A 21,016-nucleotide genomic window follows, 5' to 3' on the forward strand; every position below is an offset into this window, starting at 1 on the left:
TTGGCTTTGGTAAACTATCTGTCCTTAAAGTTGTTTTAGTTTGATGAGAGTGCTTTTATCTTTCTGTGTGTTATACCTCGTAATTTTCACCCCGATTTTTTCCCTCCATTATACAGCCTACTGATGTTGTGATTCCACCAGGGTAGCTTCTTCTTTTGAGTTAGTTTTGTATTTATTCCTGGTAGGTTATAGCTGCCTCTATGCAGCTATTAACATGTTTTTATTAGATTTGTGAACAGTTCTGCAGAAGCAATGTAAATGATTATAAGACTTAACTGGTTTGTATTTCTTTTGACTCCTAGGATGCTGCACCAATCCAATAAGCAATCACTACGTCATGAAGATGGCATGAGGATGATGTATATGAGCAGCAATGCATACCACATGACCACCACTGTCATTATCATGACCAGCACCATCAGTAGGCCCAGCAACAGTGGTGCTTGCACTGGACTTCTTACATCCCTCTAGGGGACATACCTGCCACCTTGGGATAAGAACAGCGCGGAGAGTCTGATGCAGCTGAAAAAGTCTCAGTGCATAAGCCACACCAGCATACAAACACAGCAATTGAATACAGGGAAACTCCTAGCCATGTAGATGATCCTAGCTCCACAGGGCTGTAGGTGCTACATGCAGAAGACCTATGCCAAATCCATGCAAAGGGAAGGCATGAGTACACCTATGCCAAGTCCATGCAAAGGGGAGGCATGAGTACACATCCATGAGGACAGACAACAGGAGGCACAAACACCAGTAACACGTGACTCGGGAACACGACTGACCCTCACACATCTAGGATAGGGGAGGCCAGCACCTCACCTAATGGGAAGCCAATCAGTGGCACTTCAGACGTAGAAGCAGCTTTTCCTCAGATGACATCATAGTAGCTGGAGGGCGCAGTGGTGCAGCGGTTAGCACGGTCACCTCAAAGCAAGAGGTTCTCAGATTTGATTCTAGGCTGGGGTGCCTTCTATGTGGAGTCTACAGGTCCTCCCTGCAAACATGTGGGTTTCCTCCAACACTATAAAGACATGCGTCTGGAGCGTTTCTCCCCAAGCCTCCACTGAAAATTGACTTTGTTCCAAATTGGACTTTCCCAGTAAACAAATGTTACATAAAATAAAAAAAATAAATATTACACATAAGGGTGCAACAATGGTTCAGAAGCCAGTACTTCTCTTAGTCTAATAATGACAGTAATAGCAGTAAGTAATGGTAGTAGTTATTATTATTACTACTATTATATAACAGTAACAATATCATCTTGGTGTTAACCAGGCAGATCCAGTGGAAGCACAGTCCGTTTTCAGGAATGACACAGAAGCAACGGCTGGTTTGGTTAAGTAACTTGCTCAAGGTCACAAAGCAAGCAGATGAGGGTTGATGAAATCAAACCCTTTACTTCAGGAACTGAAGCTCACAGCTTTAAACCTACGTGCCAACGGACGTGTAAATTACTTTATGGCAGCATTCACATATGGTACACCATGCCCCCCTATAGCATTTATTAGCCTGTACCTCTCATCAAATTGACCCCCACCACAACCTGTTAGGAAGGGGCCCTCACAATGCATTACGGCCAACAAGACAGCCATCTCTTCAGTAGTAAAATTCAACATGCACTTTTTCCATACAGCACATAATAGTCACATATCAGATGTGCACAGTAGTAAAGCACAACAGTCTAACATAAATGAGAGTTGGGCAATAACTGCCGATAAGTTCTTATTAGTAGCACAGCACTATGAAGCTTACTGATACACTAACGAGATGAAATGCACACCACTTTCGTAAGTACTTGGCTAGTTGCCCTTGTGAACTGTCAAAATGTTCATGGCAATGGTGGACAAGGACATCATAGATGGTCAAAGGAGCACAAACTACTGCTGCTGCTGTACTCTTCATAGTGGGTACAGAAATTCACACAGCTGCATTTACTTGTATTGGATTACCGGAAAGGATGAACAGTGCCATGCAAGTCCCCTTTTCAGTGGAGGCCCATGAAGAAAAGATCCAAAAACACAGTGAAAGAATAAGAGAGAGAGAGAGAGACTGATTATAGCACAGTGAGTAAACAAAAAGTAGTAACTGCAGTGGTTGGGCGTTATGCAGCTAAAGGATATAAAGGCACCATTTCCTGTATACAAACAATATTTTGAAAAAAGAGCAATTACACAGTCAATATACACTAGAAGTCAAAATATATGATTACTTTCAGCAGCTGCAGTAGTACACAAACATCAGCTGAAGACAAAACTACTGTGAACAGAGTGACAATGCGACAACACAAGGGAGTCAATATTAAATTTGTATCAGTAGTTGTAGCAATATTCTCAAAAGAAATATTAAAACAGAAAAGTATATCCACTATAATAGGTTGGCACAAGTAGCCACATGAGGACAGATAAGACTACATAATATTAACTCACGGATTTTTGGGTCTGGATGAAAAGGTACATCAACCTTTTCATTCAACACGAGTGGTGTTGGTATCCACTACAGTAAGGATGGCAAGCAACAAGGCATAAGGAAAGACTTGGTTAAGCAGCTGGATAGGTTTTACATATGAATTACAAAACATGATTAAACATGAAGAGAGATAATACAATACAAGCCAGGTGTGTGGTGACCATTAGATGTCAGTGGAGGAAAAGTCAAAAAGGGGGCACTACAAAAAAAGGATGCTTGGGTGGCAGCCCTTACCAGAGTGATGATACATGGCACTCAGAGGCTAATGGGATCCCAGGGACAGCTGAAAAGTCAGACATGTGCTACTATGACCTTCCCCACTTCCTTAAAGTGTTACTGAGTGAGGAACAAGCATACCTAACACAGTTACCAGGTATGCCCGTGACCCAAGGGTGGATAGAAGTACAACAGGTTGCCCATTCAACCAAACTCCACTTACATTTGTTACTTATGTTGCAGATGTTGTCCAGCAACAAGCAAACTAGGAGTGCTACTAGGTTCAGCAAGACTGCCTCTGCAGCACAGTGAGTATAAACAAAGTAGTGATTGCAGTGGTTGGGAGTTAAGCAGCTAAAGGATATAAAGGCACCATGAAGCTCATGCCACTGTATGGTATTGATATCTACTGCTGCATGGGTGCAATATGCCAACACAAACCATGTGCTACACATCTCCGCTCAAGCAGGACACCACTTGCTGATGTGAGCACTCATCTGTGTTGTAGGAAACCAAATGTACTGAGGTATACTGGTTAAAATAATGGAAGATATTGACATGTGCACAGGGACAGGACAGCTAAGGTATTGCTGCAGTTCTACATAGTACTTGTGCATGAACATAAAGGGTCAGTAGAGTTCTAGCACATCTGTTGTATCATACAGCTAGTCTGCATTGCCCAAATGTCTTTGTGGTCTGGAAGAACTGTTGCACTGTTGTGAAAGGGACAGTGCAGCAGGATCAATGCTGTCCTCAAACCCTGCATTGTCCAGACAGAGCCACTGATGCATCACTGTAGCAGACCGATCCTCAGCAAGCTGTTCATGTAGGTATGCACAGTGATGACCAGCAAGGCTTGTGGCTCTTCAATCAGTTGTAGGACCACATACTGGGGTGCAGGTGGTACAACTAATGGGGCAAGTTGCAGAGGAATATCCAGCATTTGCATAATGAACAGAGGTATACCGGCATAGGATGGTGGCAGGGCTCCAACACTGGTGACAGCAATAAACGCCTGTGAACATTACAGTGAACCACTTGGCATCCTCTGCTTGGCTGTATGCAGCTTTCAACTTACTGCACAGTACTCAAGGTGGTGTTGGCATCCAGTGGCATCTCAGTCATCTAACCCAAAGGGAGCTCCTCCTGCAACGGCATCACAATCAAATAGCACACCTGAACAAGCATGACAACTTAGCTGTGCACCAGTGCATTGCCCACAGCGATCACAATAGGCCAGACACTCCTAGCGGAGGAATCGCAGGTCAGTCTATTTTTGTATTTTTTTTTTTTTTTTTTACCACATACACATTTGTGCGTTTATAAGATCCGAATGCAAACATATGGGTGTCCCACCATAAATCAAATTTTACTGTAGTCAACCTCTGTATTGTCAACCTACTTTGGCAAACACATACCGATGGTCAACAGTTCTGCAAGACTGACAGTCCCTGGGGTAAAAAAGTACTCCAGCTTTCTTCGCATGTTATCAGCATTAGCCTTGGAACATGTACTGTATTGTGTCAACGCAAGTTTGTCGATGTTAAGCACTTCAACATTTCTGGTGATACATTCAAGTGCTATGCCACATGCGTTGAGAATCATCTGCAACAAAAGTACAGTTGTGTACACCTACCATAATGTAGATGGAGTGTATTCACTGTTGCAGTCCTTACTTATGGGTTATCCGGCCCCCCGGTAGCCCTCGATCGGCCCGAGTACCAAAGAGAAAAGGAATATGACGCAGGCTGTCATCAGTACCCTGGATACAAAAGGAGGCAGCCAACGTCACTTCCTCAGTCTTTCTTGCCACAAATGTTAGGAGCCCCCCAAAAACACAAGGCTTAAATAAGTATCCATAAACCTTGGTAAAATAAACCAAATTAAGCCTGCACCTTAGGAAAGGAGAGCAGAACAACAACAAAATAGGGGGAAGGAGGGAGGGAAACCAGGACTGCAACAGTGAATACACTCAAACATCTACATTTATGGTAGGTGTACACAATTGCACTAAGTTCGTGTTTCACCGTTGCAGTCCTTACTTATGGGTGGATTACCAAAGCCCAGAGGAGAGGGATGTGGTATCAACCCAATCAAGGATTGGAGAGAATGCTCTGCAGAACAGCAGTGGCAAACCCCACCCTGGATCTAGAAAACAAGGGCAAATTATAGTGCTTTGTAAAAGTGTGCACAGAAGACCAAGTGGCAGCCTCCAAAATATCCTTAGTAGGGACACCCCTTAAAAAGGCTGCAGAAGTGGAGGCTGCTCTAGTAGAGCGAGTCCTCACTCCTTGAGAAGGAACTTTGCCATGAAAAGAATAACAGAAATTAATACAGTGCGCAATCTATTTAGAAATGGTTTGCTTAGAAATTGCTTTGCCCTGAGCTCCAGGAGCAAAGCTGACCAATAGTTGAGGTGATTTCTGAAAATCCTTAGTCATATCCAGGTAGAACCTGAGCCGTCTATGTACATCAAGAGAATGCAGGATCCTTTCCCCTCTATTTTGAGCATTAGGAAAGAAGGTAGGAAGGCGAATGGAGTGGTTAAGAGTCAAGCTAGAAACCACCTTCGGCATAAAAGGATTGGTCCTCAAGGACACACAATCTTCATGGAAGATGAGAAAAGGCTCCACAGCCATCAACACCTGCAGTTCTGAAACTCTCCTTGCTGAAATTATAGCTAAAAGGAATGCAGTTTTCCAAGAGGGAAACTTTAAGTTTGTAGTCGCAGCTGGCAGAAAAGGAGGAAGAGTGAACTTCTCAAAGACAAAATTAAAGGTCCCAAGCTGGAATAGGAACCCTTCTGGGAGGTTTTAAGCTGCTAGCACCTCTGAAAAACATTTTCATCAAGGGATGAGAGAATGGGCTGTTCAAAGGAACAGTATATAGAAATAGGTGAAGCATGGATCTTGATAGAAGAAAAGGGAATGAAGCAATTCAACCAAATATTCCAGGATCAGAGGAAGAGTAGGCTGAGAAGAAGATTCCCCTTTTTCTTGCATCCAGAGAGAATTTTTCCCATTTGCCAGCGTAGGACTTCCTAGTGCTAGGCCTCCTGGCCTCACAAAGTACATCAACCACCTGCTTGGAAAGAAAAGTAGATGGATTCATACAATGAGCCATGCTGTCAAATGGTTCAGAGGAAGATGCCACGGGGGAAAATGGGAGAAACTGCGAAGCAGAGGGTACCAATGCTGCCTGGGGCAGTCTGGAGCTATGAGAATGGTCCTTAGTCTTTCGTCCTTGATCTTCAACAATACTCTGGGAAGAAGAGGAAGAAAGACAATAAATTGAAAGTCGAGACCAAGGGAGAGAGACAGCATCTACTTTCCAGGCTTTACTGTGATGCTGTCTGGTGCAAAAAAGTGGCAGAAGGTGGTTGTGCGGGGAGGAGAAAAAATCCACCTGTGGAGTGCCCCAACATTGAATGATGCTGCGAAAGACTGTTCTGTTCAGCTGCCACTCGTGAGGATCTAGGGTTTGCCTGCTCAACTGGTCTGCCAAAACATTGAGCCTCCCTGGAAGAAACTGAGCTATAAGATGTAGGCCCAACGATGCTACTGTGAACCACAGAATCATGCTCTGTCTACACAGGGGTTAAGAATGAGTCCCTCCCTGTTTGTTGATGTACCACATGACTGTGGTGTTGTCTGTTCTTACCAGCAGAGTTCCAGGAGAAAGAAGATGCTTGAAGGCCAGTAAAGCCTGGTGAACTGCAATTAACTCCTTCAGGTTTATGTGCAAGTGCATCTGCTGGGTGTTCCAATGACTCTGTATGCACCTGACATCCAGGTGAGCTCCCCAGGCGTAGTCCGATGAGTCTATGGTCAGGACTCGACTAGCAGGAGGTGGACGGAAAGCCATGCCCTTGTTTTGCAAACAGGCTGTCGCCCACCATAGAAACTCGCTCTGTAGACAAGGAATCAGAGGAATTATTACATCCAGGTCCTGAGTGTGCCGACACCAAAGATTCTTGAGGTACCATTGCAATTTCCTGATATACAGTCTTGCATATGGAATCATGAGAATACAAGAGGCCATGAATCCTAGAGCTTGCAGGCAATTTATATGCATGGAGGTGGTACCCACCTGCCAAGTAAGCTGAAAGAGTTGTTTGCTTCTCCTGGGTGGATATATCATCTGGGCAGCTGTGTTCAGACTCGCTCCCAGGAATGTTATCTCTTTGGTTGGTACCATTTTCAACTTTTGTTCGGTGAGAGTGTAACCCAGGGAAGAGAGAAGAGCCTTTACAAATTCCAAATCCTTTAACAGCTGCTCCAGAGACTTTGCTTGAATTGGACAGTTGTCCAAGTAAGGATAAATCTGGATCTTCTTCTGGCTGCAAAAGGCAATGACTGGAGCCAGGCACTTTGTAAAAACTCTGGGAGCAGTAGATAAGCCAAAGGGCAGCGCAGAGAATTGGTAAGGTTGCTTTTCCACTCTGAAGCGAAGGAACTGCCTGCAACTTTCCCTGACAGGAATGTGCAGATAAGCTTCATTGAGATCTAGAGTTACCAGCCATGAGGCCTTGTCCAGCATTGGTAGTAACTGATGAAGGGAGCATTTTGAACTTTGGAATCACCAGAAAGGAGTTCAGAATGGAAAGATCCAATATAGGCCACCAGGTGTCTTCTTTTTTATGGCACTAAGAAAAGTCTGGAATAGAAGCCTTGGCCTACCTGCTGAGCAGGGACCGACTCTATTGCTCCCAGATGCAACAGGGACAAAACTTGTTTTTCCACTTCTGCCCTTTGATTTGCAGGAATGTCCGGGAATCCTTTGTGTGTGGGAATGGTGTGGAAAGAAAACTCGTGTCCCGAGGATACAGTTCTGAGTACCCACTTGTCTGTGATGGTGGCCCAAACCTTTGGGCCAACCTTCCCCCAAAGGGAATTCCGGGCAAGCAGGAACAGGCAGAAGTTGGATACAGTAATTGAGAATGCTTGGATTGAGATATAGGCTTAGAACTTTCTGATTTAGACATGGAAGCATGTCATTGCTTGGTTCTTTGAGGGGTAGCCCCCTGGCCCCTAGCAGATTTGTAACCTCTGGTCCTAGAACGGTTCTGTCTGCTAGTATCAAGAAAAGTACAGTTTTGTACCTACCATAAATGTAGATGTCCGAACTGGATAGCATCTGCAGTCATAACAAATGGGTTGTCCTGTCGTCAGGCAGCCCTTCGGTCGGCCGGATTCCAAAGTCTGGGTCCGGCTTCGGCTGATGTCGCACTTCACCCGACGTCATCTCTGCTGGTCTTCGGGTATAAAGGCATCAGCCGGCCATTTTCCTCAGTGTTTCTTGCCCCAGATGCCAGTTGCCCTCTTGGAAGGTTAAATTTTGGATAAATGCCAATGTTTCCAAAAAAGTAGAAGGCAAACACAAAAAGTAAGCATGTATGTACATATATACAAACAAATACACCATAAGAGGCTACCGCCCAGCTAGCTATTAGGAGGGTAGATAGCCTAGGAGTACCACAGAGGGAAGGAGGGTGGGTAATCCTGACTGCAGATGCTATCCAGTTCGGACATCTACATTTATGGTAGGTACAAAACTGTACTATGTCCTTCATGGATGCATCTGCAGTCATAACAAATGGGTAGAATACCATAGCCAAACTAGGGGTGGAGGAAGAAAAATTATGGTGTAGTTAGGATCCCTTGCAGTACAGCAGTGGCAAACCCTGCTCGGGATCTAGAGTATAGAGGTAAATTATAATGCTTGGCAAATGTATGCACGGAGGTCCAAGTAGCCGCCTCAATAATGTCCTTGGTTGCCACTCCTCGTAAGAAAGCTGTGGTAGTGGCTGTAGCCCTTGTAGAATGAGGTCTTATGTTCTGTGGAATTGGTTTTCCATGGTAGGAGTAACAGAATCTTATGCAATTTCCTATCCATTTGGAGATTGTCTGTTTGGAAATTGCTTTTCCTTCCCTTCCTGTTGCATAGGCTACTAAAAGCTGGTCAGTTTTTCTGTTACTTTTGGTTCTGTCCAGGTAGTAGCGTAACTGCCTATGTACATCCAAGTTATGCAGCAGTCTTTCCCCCCTGTTCTGTGGATTGGGAAAGAAGGTAGGTAGGTGGATTGCCTGGTCTAAAGACACTCTGGATACCACCTTAGGCATAAATGTAGGATTAGTTCTCATGGACACCCTATCTTGATGGAAGATTAGGAAGGGTTGCACTGCCATTAAGGCCTGTAGTTCAGAAACCCTCCTTGCTGAGGTAATTGCCAGCAGGAAAGCAGTTTTCCATGACAGGTGTTGCAGATCTGCTGTTGCTGCTGGTTCAAACGGAGGGAGTGTCAACTTTTCTAGCACAAAGTTCAAGTCCCATGCTGGTAATGGTGGTTTCCTAGGAGGTTTTACATTCTTGATCCCTCTGAGGAACTGCCTGAGTAGAGGATGCGAAAAGACAGGTGGATCGAAGCTGTATTCTGCTGAAATAGCTGATGCATGTATCTTGATGGAGGAATAGGACAGGCCTGTATGTAGCAGCTTTGCCAAGTACTCCAGAATGTTAGCAATATCTATGTTCGACACATCTTTTCCTCTTTCAGTACTCCAAATGACAAACCTTTTCCATTTTCCTGCATAGTTCCTTCTTGTTGAAGGTCTGCGGGCTTCAAGGATAATGTCTTTAACCCTTTGGGAAAGGTCTGGGTTAGTTGCTGCTATGTGATGTTCCAGGCAGTCAGTTGCAAGGTTTTTAGGTTTGGATGCATGATGTTGTAGTTGTTCTGAGTTAACATCAAAGGCATCAGGGTATTGACCACATTCTCTCGAGACATGCTCCTCAGCAATGGGTACCAGTGTTGTCTTGGCCAATTCGGAGCTATCAGGATTATCCTTGGGCGTTCCTCTTTGATTTTCAGTAGTACCTTGTGCATCAAGGGAAGAGGTGGAAATGCATATGCTGTCAGGCCTTTCCAGCTGAAGGATAGAGAGTCCACCTTCCATGCAAGTGGGTGGAATGTCCTTGTGCAGAATTTTTGAGCTGGTGATTGAGTGGGGATGCGAATAGATCTATTTGTGGCATTCCCATTTCTTTGTGATGGCCTTGAAGATGTCCGGGTGTAGCATCCATTCGTGAGCATCCGAGGTGGTTCTGCTTAACATGTCTGCTAGGGTGTTCTCTTTTCCGGCACAAATATTGCCTGTAACTGGATGTTGTAGCTGAAAGCCAGATTCCAAAGGTCCAAAGTCATTCTGCATAGGGGTATGAATGAGTGCCTCCCTGTTTGTTGATGTACCACATGACTGTGGTGTTGTCTGTCCTTATCATCAAATGGCCTTCTTTGAGGAATGGTCTGAATTTTTGGATTGCCAGTTTTACTGCCAGCATTTCTTTTGGTTTATGTGCAGGTGCAGCTGGTCTTGAGTCCACAATCCTTGTATGCATTTGTCCAGCATGTGCGCCCCCCATCCTAGGTCTGAGGCGTCCGTTGTGATGGTTTGGCTTGCTCGAAAGTTGTGGAAGGGTAAGCCTGGGTTTGACTGGCATGCTTGAGCCCACCATAGGAACTCCTGTTTTAGGCATGGGATTAGTGGGATTTCTGTTTCTAAGCTGTGCCTGTGCTGAGACCATAAATTCTTTAGGTACCACTGTAGCTTTCTCATATGCAGTCTGGCATGTGGGACCAAGATTATATGCATGATGCCATGAAGCCCAAGGCCTGCAGAACTTTTCTTGCTGTTAGTTTGTTCTGCTTTGTTAATGCCAAGAAGTAAAGAGGGAGTTCTTTTTGTTTTTCTGCAGTTAGGAATGCCATCTGTTTTACTGTGTCCAATTCCGCGCCCAAGAATGTTCTTGTTTGGGATGGTATCAGCCTTGACTTTTGTAAATTGACTGTGTATCCCAGGGCTTGTAGCAAGTAAATGACCCTTTGTAAATCTGTTGTCAGCTTGCTTTTGTTGTCCGCTTGTAACAGGCAGTCGTCCAGGTATGGATAAATTTGGATTCTCTGTAGTCTGCAGTAGCGCTTACTGTTGCCAGGCATTTTGTGAATACTCTGGGCAGTAGATAAGCCAAAGGGCAATGCTGAGAATTGATAATGCTCTGATCCTGCAAGAAATCTGAGGTATCTTCTGCAATTTGGTCGAATGGGGACGTGCAGGTATGCCTCCTTGAGATCTAGAGTTACCAGCCAACACTCCTTGCCCAGCATGGGAAGAAGTTGCTGTAGGGTCAGCATTTTGAATTTTGGGACAATGATGTATGTGTTTAAGACGGACAGGTCGAGAATAGGTCTCCAACTTTTCTCTTTTCTTGGTACTAGGAAGAGTCTGGAGTAGAATCCTTTGCCCTGTTCTGTTATTGGTACTCTTTCCACAGCTCTCATCTTTGTTAATTTCGCTATCTGCTGTAGAGCTTCTATTTTTGATTTGGAGGTAGGTTTGGCATTCCTCTTTTTACTGGTAAGGTGTGGAAGTGGAACCGGTAGCCTTGGTCTATGGTTTGCAAAATCCACTTGTCTTTTGTGATATAAGGCTAACTTTCCGCCTAAAGGTGCTGCTATTTGCTCCCTGGTAGGCGGTGTCAGAGCCAAGTCACTGTGATTGTCCTGTTGCAGTGGCAGTGGTTGTGTCTGTGCCTCGGTTATTGCCTTGCCACTGTCGTCCTCTGTAGGCACCTCCTCTGGATTGATTTCTGCCTCTAGAGCGTCTATTCCTGCCCCTTTGGGATTTTGTGGAGTCTGGAAAGGACCAAATTTTGGCAGGCCAGTTCCTGCTAAACCTTGGGGGCTGAACCTGTAAGAAATCTTTAACTGTTTGTACAGATTTTGCCTTTTCTTCCATTTTCTTCATTACTTGCTGGGCAGGTGTACCAAATAGACTGGCCTTATCCATAGGAGCATCTAACAGCTTTGCTTTAACATGATCCGGTAAGACCTGTTCTTTCAACCATGCATGCCTTCTTATCACTGTGCCAGTCATGGCTGATCTAAATGAAGCCTCCAGTGCATCATAGCCACATTTTAAGGAATGGCTACTAACCTGTTGGATGTTATTCACCATTTCTAATACATATTTCTTATCTAAGGATTCATCAGAGGACAGTTTTTTAGTTAACTGATCAAGCATAAACTCTTGGTATTGGATCATATGAAACTGACAGTTTAAAGCTCTAGCTGAGAGAGTAGCAGAGGTGTAAACTTTTTCCCCCCATCTCTCTAAGGACCTGGATTCCCTTTCAGAAGGAATAGGGTTTTTTGCTGTGGTCGAGGCTACTGCCTTAGGCCCCTGGGATATAGTTTCGGGATCTGCAAGTGGGGCCTTGTATAGGTGGTGATGAGTGTCTGGCACCCTGTAAAATCTATCTGGTTTGGCAGGGGCTGGAGGTAAAGAATCAGGAAGCAGTGCAAACATCATTAAATGCATCATCCACAACAGGCAGTACAGGAGGTATAGCTAAGGGCCTATGTTGTGGTAAGTGCAGAAAAGTCCTAAGCCTTTTTCTTGAATCTGAGAAATCTTGTCCCTGCCATTGGAATTGTTCTCTCATGGCATGTAAGGTTTCCCCAAAGGAAAATTCCTCTGGTGGAGAGGCAGCTGGAATGGATTCTTCAGCATCGGAATCTTCATAAGTAGAAAAAGGAGCCTCTGGCTGGTCTGTAATGTCTGAGTCATCCGCAGAATCATCAGAGGACACTGGCTCGGGGGGCTCTGCTCTAGGTCTCTTTTCTGGGGCTGAGAGGCCCTGTCTGGGTGAGATTGGGATCCCCTAATTAAGGATATTAAATCTTCTGCCAGAGTAAGCATTTGTGAACTTGAAGTGGGCCTGTGTGAAGGGGCTTAACAGGCACTGATTTAGCAGATTTGGCTGCTTTAGCCCTGGCAAAGGCCTTAATAGACATGGCTGCAGGAGGCCTAGCAGCACCACATGCTGGGGTAGAGACATCCAAAGGGATGGTGTCTGATAAATCACTAGGAACCACAGTTGTAGGCAAAATTTCTGAGGCCGATTCAACTAAGGTAGCAGGTGCCTCACTAGTAGCCATGGATTCGGCTGAAGATTGACGGTTTTCGGTTTCGGCGAAACCGAGACACTCGCTTGCTTAACCATGGTTTCGGCCGAAACCGCGGACCGCGAGTGTCGGTCTTTTTCTTTGCGTTTTTAACAATTTGGGTAGTCGGAGGATCCGACGGCATAATGTACACAAACTCTGAGCCGAAAAACTGTTCAGCAAACTCCGACCGACGCCTAAGCGTTCGTCAGTTGAAGGAAGCACAGGCCGAACAGGCTGCTACGTCGTGGTCTGGGCCTAAGCAAGGCAGACAGTAAGAGTGGAAATCTTTATGAGGTATTTGTTTCCCACAAGTTAAACAGTTATTGACTTTTTCTGACATCGGCTGAGGCAAGAAAGAGTCCCCAACGGGGTACTTAGCTTTTTAGAAGTCTTCGAAGTAGTATTCGGTAGTAGTAATCTCTGGATCTGACCGACCGGCACTTGCGAACAGCTTCTGCTTGGCCACGCGGCAAGAAAGACTGAGGAAAATGGCGTCGGCTGATGCCTTTATACCCGAAGACCAGCAGAGATGACGTCGGGTGAAGTGCGACATCAGCCGAAGCCGGACCCAAACTTTGGAATCCGGCCGACCGAAGGGCTGCCTGACGACAGGACAACCCATTTGTTATGACTGCAGATGCATCCATGAAGGACATCATCCAACTCTTAGAAGGGTAGTTCCTGTTAAAACGAGGAGGTTGAACTTGTAGAATGTCTAACTGTTTGCATGGACTTGGCTTTATCCTCCATCTTCTTGAGCACCTCCTCAGCTTTACTACCACAAAGACAGCCTTTGTGTAAAGGCACATCCAAAAGCTTTGCCTTGACAGGCTCTGGAAGAGGCTGATCCCTGAGCCAAGCATGCCTCCTAATAACAGAACCAGTAGCTGCAGCCCTGCAGGAAGCTTCAAGAGCATCAAAACCACAATGTAAAGAATGCTTGTTGACAAGACTGGTAGAACTAAGCAAATCCTGCATAGCTTTGTTCTCTGCCAAGTGGGGCACATTAGAAATGTTTGAATTAACAGCCTCCAAAGTATGCTGCTGATACTTGAGCATATGAAAGACAGTTATAACAGACCTAACAGCAAGGGTGGCAGAAGTATAAGCTTTCTTTCCCCACCTGTCCAGATTCATAGCTTCTTTATCAGAAGGAACAGGATTATTGGAAACAGTAGACTTAACCCCTTTAGGCCCCTGAGAAATGACTATAATACCAGTCAGGTTTTCTGGCAGCAGGAGGAACAGAGTTAGGGGTCAATGAATTTTCCAGAAAAACCTTCTTCACCACCTCCAAAACAGGGGGAATAGCCAAAGGCTTGTGTTGAGGCAAATCCAAGAATTTTCTGATCCTTTTCTTAGACTGAGAATATTCTTGACCTTCCCATTTAAAATGTTCCCTAAGAGTATTGAAAGTATCCCCAAAAGAATAATCTTCCAAAGGTGAAGCAGAAGGAACGGATTCCTCTGCATCAGAATCTTCAAATACAGAAAAAAACTGAGAAGCCACCTCTTCATCAGTTGAAATGCTAGAAGTGTCTGAGCCTGAGAAAAACAAGGCTTCTGGAGAAAGATCCCTACCCCTTTTGGAAGGAGGAGGCCGAGAGCTCCTAATAAAAAAAAAAAAAAGAGTCAAAAGATCGTTAGCCATTTTAACCATCTGGGATTGAGGGAAACGGAGAGTAAGTGGAGCCTGCTTTTTCACAGGCTTGCGACTAGATGACTTACCCGACAGCCGGAAGGACTCAGGAGGTTTGGCCACTGAGGTTGTCGGTATGCGCCTACTGTCGGTAGGAAGAAGAGAAGTCTCGGCAAGTGGAGCTTTCTCTGTCACAGGACGAAGGTTTGAAGACAAAGTTGAAGCCGTAGTCGTGGAGGACTCAGAAATGGTCTCACCAGAGGCCTGGGCTTGTAAATCCGCGGACTGCAGGGGCTGCAAAGGCACCTCACTGGCACCTGCTGAACTGATAACCAACCTGGAATCATTGGAAGGTTTGACTCTCTGAAGCCTGTCTCGGTCTTTGTCCTTGCGCTTTCTAGGACTATCCAAGGCCTGAAGACCAGTGGACACCATACCGACAAACTTGGGCCAAACTCCGAAGTGCTTAGCTAAGAGCTTAATCCGATGTTGGATAGAATGTGGATTAAAAGAAGCACAGAGATCACAATTAGGAATATTGTGCTCAAGGCCCAAGTAAATAATGCTGTAAGAGTGAATACTCAACGGGGTACTTAGCTGTAACTGACTTCAACTTTCATAGTCGAAAATCAAAAAGCTAAACAGCCGACCAGGACTCTTGCAAAAAAGCATCTGCTTCGGGCTCCACAGCAAAGAAGACTTAGGAAGTGACGTTGGCTGCCTCCTTTTGTACCCAGGGTACTGATGCCCTATAAAACTGATGGCAGCCGGTGTCATATCCCTTTTACTTTTGGTACTCGGGCCGATTAAGGGCCGTATAACCCATAACTAAGGACTGCAACAGTGAAACACTATGAACATCTGCTGTGACACTATGTGGTGGTCCTCCTTGCTGGGTGTACACTGGTTATAAGAAATGGGTATACGATGTGGGGCTCCATCCTCATGTCACCACGTGGGTTTGTTGCTCATCTGCCTCCATCAGTGCCCTTGAGTTTAATATGCTGTAGTCCACTGTGCCCCATTTGGCTATCATCATGTTACCCCCCCCCCCCCATTTCCACTGTAACTGAATGATGCACTCATGTTACCCCTTTTCCAGTGCGGCAAGATGATGCACCATTCTATGACCATGTAACCCAGTTTCCAATGAAGCTAGATGATGTGTACGCAGGCACCACTACATACTAATATGGATTTTACGAAAGGCATAACTTTGCGATAGTGCTTGTAAATAATGGTAAGCCACGGCTACATCATCAGGACAGGTGCACCTCCCATTTCCCATCAAAGCAATAATTTCTCAAGTTAAGTGGATAAGCTATACAGCAAAAAGCCTTAAAAATATTATCAAGCAAAATAAGATGACACCCAACACAAACTGTTTTTTGCACTTGACACATCAATATGCCTAGGTTGTTGTTGTTGTCTTCTGGCTTTTCCCAATTAGGGGTCGCCACAGCGGAACTCCGGTCCGCTAATGATTGGCAGTAGATTTTCACAAATGTCGAGGTGCCAGCTTGACGTTCAACCTTCAACGAAGGCACGCCCATTTATGCATGTCTTTCGAACGCCCACCCAACCGCGGGGAGGGAAAGCAGACTCCACACAGAAGGCACTCCCCGCACTCCAGCCGAGAATCGAATGGGAGAACCTCTTGCTGTAAGGCAACAAGGTTCAATATGCCTAGGTATAAATCGATATTCATACAGGGCAGCAATGGTCTCAGGCAATTCCTCGGTTTCAGCATCCGGAGGAAAATGTATAACTGGCGTCGGATCTGGTATCGGAGTTGTCGGTATTGCAGTGTCTTCGGTTCGGAGCGGTGGAATAACCGTCTCAGAGGGAACCGGAGCACTCGCGGTAGGTTTTGGCGTGGAGTCGGTGGTAGACGCGGACCGAGGATGTCGGTCCCGGTCTTTTCGTTTCTTGGGCGTTTGCGATGTCGGAAGCTCCGACGGCATTGTATACGCAAATTTTTCGCCAAAAAAGTCTTCAGCGAACTCCACCCAGCGCCTGAGAGTGCGCTTGTTGAAGCGAACACAGCCGACACAGGCAGAGACGTCGTGGTCTGGGCCAAGGCAAGGAAGACAGTAAGAGTGGAAATCCTTATGAGGTATTTGTTTACCACAAGACGGACAATTATTAACTTTTTCAGTAATTTCTGACATCGGCTGAGGCAAGAAAAGGTCCCCAACGGGGTACTTAGCTTTTTTGATGACTTCGGATTCGAAGAATACAGGAGCTGACCGACCGGCACTTGCGAACTGCTTCTGCTTCGGGCACCGCGCGGCAAGAAAGACTGAAGAAAATGGCGTCGGCTGATGCTTATGTACTCCAGCCGCTCTGACGTCAGAGAGAAATGCGACATCAGCCGACGTCGGACCCAGACTTTGGAATCCGGCCGACCGAGGGCTGCCTGAGGCAGGACAACCCATATGTTATGACTGCAGTTGCATTCTTGAAGGACATCAGGTACTTAATAAATGCAGTAGTGACAATGGGAAGAGGTGCTAGACACGCAGAGCATATCATTACAGCCCTATGAACACACTAAGCAATAGTACACATCTAGTGAAAATGGAAAGAACGCATATGTGCACATATATGAAAACAGACTTCTCACCCTCTGCCATGTGCACCACTACTGAGCCCCAAATCAACAGATTATTTGCACCAATGCTATAGGGCCAAAATGTTCATAAGTTGGTTCTAGGCTATCGGCCCTAGGGCCTAGGGCCTATACAAGCCTAGCCATAACAATTCTCTGGATATTTCTTCCCACAACATTTACTTCCCTATTGCAAGAGTTATGTTAGTACAATGAAAAAAATACACCAGCTACAAATACGCATTTGTTTTTATACCACATTCTCAATTAACCATGCAGAAACTGAAAGCAAAACTCAAAAAAGCTTCGCCATGTAAGAGAAAGAAAAACTTATTATCCTGGGTATCAAGAAAGTTGGACAATTATAACAAGTATGTGTTAATTTGTAAATTTCTACTGACTCGAACACAAACAAAAATGCATCTAATAACCATGTTCTTCAATGAACAAATGTATAACAGTCAACATATATAACATAACATATATAACAGAATGGCTAATATACATGAACACATACAAATCCTTGAAATGTTTTTTTAAACTGTTAACAGACACCAACTCTTCAACAAAATGCCAGTGAGTAATGTACTGGAGCTGTACTATTTTCCATTTATTTAAATATCCATGGATACTTCATCAGTTAAAGTCAGGCTAGTGGTGGTACCTGCAAAGTCCTGCTGACCACTCGTTAAATAACATTGTGAACTATACATTTTCAATGAAAAAGTAACTCACCAACTTACGGCCCAGAACTAAATCATGTACATGTAACACAACTTTAAGCACATTTACCTCATATGGGTTCAAGTTAAAGTAGGACGCGCCAGGTCGTGTCAATCTCTCGATTTGCTGTTTCGGAGTCAATACAGAATCTCTCTTTTCTATCTGCTTCACCTGTTGAAAATATAAATTTTACAGTTTAAAAAACAGTATCAGACTTTCATTTACTATATTTACTAGGTTACCTAACTCTTAGTGCCAGCTTTCTCAAGAACCTGTCACTCATTTGCTTCAATATCACAAACATTATGAACCATCAAAGGATGATTCAAAAGGTCATCCCAAAGCACATTCTCTTTGTCTTCTTGTCAAATCACCCATGTTACCCTGTCACTACTAATTTATGCATGCATAATATAAACTGAATGAATTTTATAATTAAAGTCACAACAAAAAAAGCACACATTATACTTACAAGTAATTTTGTGGTATAATTCACAGTACCAGTTTGCAATTATTGTACAAGATCATCCCATGATCCTAAAAAATCATAGTATTGAAGCCAATGTTCCATGTTCCGATGTTATTAGCATTAACCAATTTGGCAATCCAGAAAAAGACATTCATACATAAACGGGCTAGGTGTTGCCTGAAGCTGTTATGATGCCATGCCTATTTGAAAGAACTACACACCTTGCTAGATGGTGTTGGAGATGAATGATCCTTTTGGGGAGTCATCTACCCCAGGGAACTACTACACTGACAATACCCCTTAAGAGTTCATACGCAAGTACTAAGCTATCTGCCCAAGGGCATTTATAAGCCTAGCCAGAATGTGTTGGCTTTTGCCACCCCCTTAGATTAGTTCCCTGTGCCTCTGTCCAGCCCAGTTCAGGATTTAGGAATTTATGTGGAAAGTAACAACCTTTGACCAACATGTGTCTATTGATGTAAGAAAGTCCTTCTATACTGCAAAGCTTATAAACAAAGGGATTGCATGTAGATGTAGGTTGTCTTTACCCCCCTTTACTCAGTCCTCATTAGGCCAATTATTTAATATAATGCCCCTTTTGGCATGTATCTGTTCTGTCCAGGCACATGCAACAACTTGAATGCCCACAAAGTTAAGTTACTAAAAGGATACAAGACCTAAACAACATGTCCTACATGGATGGCCTCAAAGCCCTGTCACTATACTCTGGCATCCTACAGATTGCTAAGAGGTGACCTGGGTCTGCATACAAGGCATCCTCCAACCCTATTGCAACAACCATTTTTTCACAGAAGCATTTTACTACTTAACTATCAAATAACGTTTTACAATATGCATATGCTCTCCATAAATATAGCGTTTTACAATATGCATATGCTCTCCATAAATATAGCATCTTTCATTCATTTGATGTGGTACCACTGTTACATAGTTACAAAACTGATGGTATTTTTGACCAGAATAGGATGTTATTATTCCAATTTCTTTATCATGGAATTCCTAAAACACCAATAAAAATTCTGGAAATTAAAGTTATTTTTATTTAAATCAGTTTCTTGTTATCTTTCCTACTTCAGCCAATATCCCGCCCAAAAAAATTATTAGCATTTACACTTGCTGGTGTTGGGATAGTACATAAAATTATCTATCCATAATGATTTGCCAAAGGACTGAATTTGCTCCTGGTAACTTCCATGTTATGTTATACACATGCACACGCGTGTCTACAGATATATGTATTATATATTCACAGTCTGCATCTACATTTTTTGTTACATCAACATATACAACGGCTTTTACTTTTGTGATGCTCTAGCCATTTCATGTGCGGTTAAAAATGCTGTATTTAAGAATTCCAATGTATATTTTCCAAAACAATGAAGTTGTAGTATGCTTAATGGGTATTAACATCAAGGTAAATTCTACTTTTTAAGTTTGTGTCCAATAACTACTGAATATGAAGTTTTTTCTCTTTTACATAATTTAGATATAATCTGGGGTATTCTTTTAATTTGGCTTCTGAAAAGTTTTGTATTTCCTTAAAAGTGCACTCTCTTATGGCTTGCGTGGTTAAACCAACTTCCCTTTAATATATTACACTCAATTTTCTCAGTTGTTTTAACATTTATTCCTTCCATACAAGCACACCAAGCAAACCAATTATTCTCCAAGACATAACAATATGTTTCTTATAAACTTGTATTCATAATGTGATAAAACATGAATACAACTACTTTGGATTTATTAGCACTCTACAGTTGTAAAAGCAGTCCCTTCCCAATCAGCCTCATGTTCACTGTTCAGCAAATATACAATAGTTTTAAAACTGGAAGCTGTTAACATAGCTTTCTGTAGCCAGATCAAGCAAGAAGCCAGGTCTAGAGGTGTGTCACAGGGCTCAGTGCTGGAACCACTCCTGATCAGAATATACTTCTCTGAATGTAAAGTGGAAGGTCTCTGGATGATAAAGTTTGCTAACGAATGCAAGTAGGGGGCAATCACTCAATCCTCAAACAATGTACATATCCTTCAGAAGGGTCTAGATCAAACAAAATGATTGGTGCCATAACCACAGGCCTAAAAAGTACAGTTTTGTACCTACCATAAATGTAGATGTTCGAAGATCCACATTGCTGCAGTCCTAACACTTGGGTAGTCCGCTGTCCCTCGGTCGGCCCGAATATCAGAGTATAAGGCTGACGTCGGTCAAGGCGCATTTGACTGACATCAGAACGTCAGGGTACAAATGCGCATGACCGACGTCATATCCTCAGTCTTTTCTTGCCCCAGATGTCAGAAGACCCTAAAAAGAAAGGTCAAAACCCATAGACAACAACTAAACAACTAACCAGCCTAACACCAAAAATATGTACAATATATACAATTATACAATTATACCACAGATGGATAACCCAACCCACACAACCACCTCAAACTACAGAGGGGAAGGAGGGAGGGTAAATTGGACTGCAGCAATGTGGATCTTCGAACATCTACATTTATGGTAGGTACAAAACTGTACTATGTTCTTCATCTCACATTGCTGCAGTCCTAACACTTGGGTAGAATCCCAAAGCAGAGGTAAGGGAGGATGGCTAAACTATAATGAAGCAGGGGCTGCCAAAATGCCCTGCAACACCGCAGTGGCAAAACCAGCCCTGGATTTAGAGTACAGTGGAAGGTGGTAATGCCTAGAGAAGGTATGCACTGAACTCCAAGTGGCTGCCTCCAAAATATCCTTAGTAGCCACCCCCCTCAAAAAAGCTGTTGAAGTGGCAGTAGCCCTAGTGGAATGAGGCCTAATCCCAGCTGGAATCTCTTTGCCATGATGGGAATAACAAAAAGCAATGCAAAATCCAA

At 43.9% G+C, this 21,016-nt stretch overlaps 1 protein-coding gene across 1 annotated transcript in view; it reads right to left on the reverse strand.

Annotated features, from left to right (window-relative positions):
• Positions 1–21,016, reverse strand: part of DNAJC8 (DnaJ heat shock protein family (Hsp40) member C8) — a 411,176-nt gene that overhangs the window by 280,927 nt on the left and 109,233 nt on the right. Inside the window, exon 2 of the mRNA XM_044083052.1 lies at positions 17,737–17,838. Coding sequence (XP_043938987.1) covers positions 17,737–17,838 — 102 coding nt within the window. The remainder of the gene's footprint in view (positions 1–17,736; positions 17,839–21,016) is intronic.

This window comes from Protopterus annectens, chromosome 1.part1, assembly GCF_019279795.1.
Source record: "Protopterus annectens isolate FY-2018-M chromosome 1.part1, PAN1.0, whole genome shotgun sequence".
Classification (NCBI taxonomy): domain Eukaryota; kingdom Metazoa; phylum Chordata; order Ceratodontiformes; family Protopteridae; genus Protopterus; species Protopterus annectens.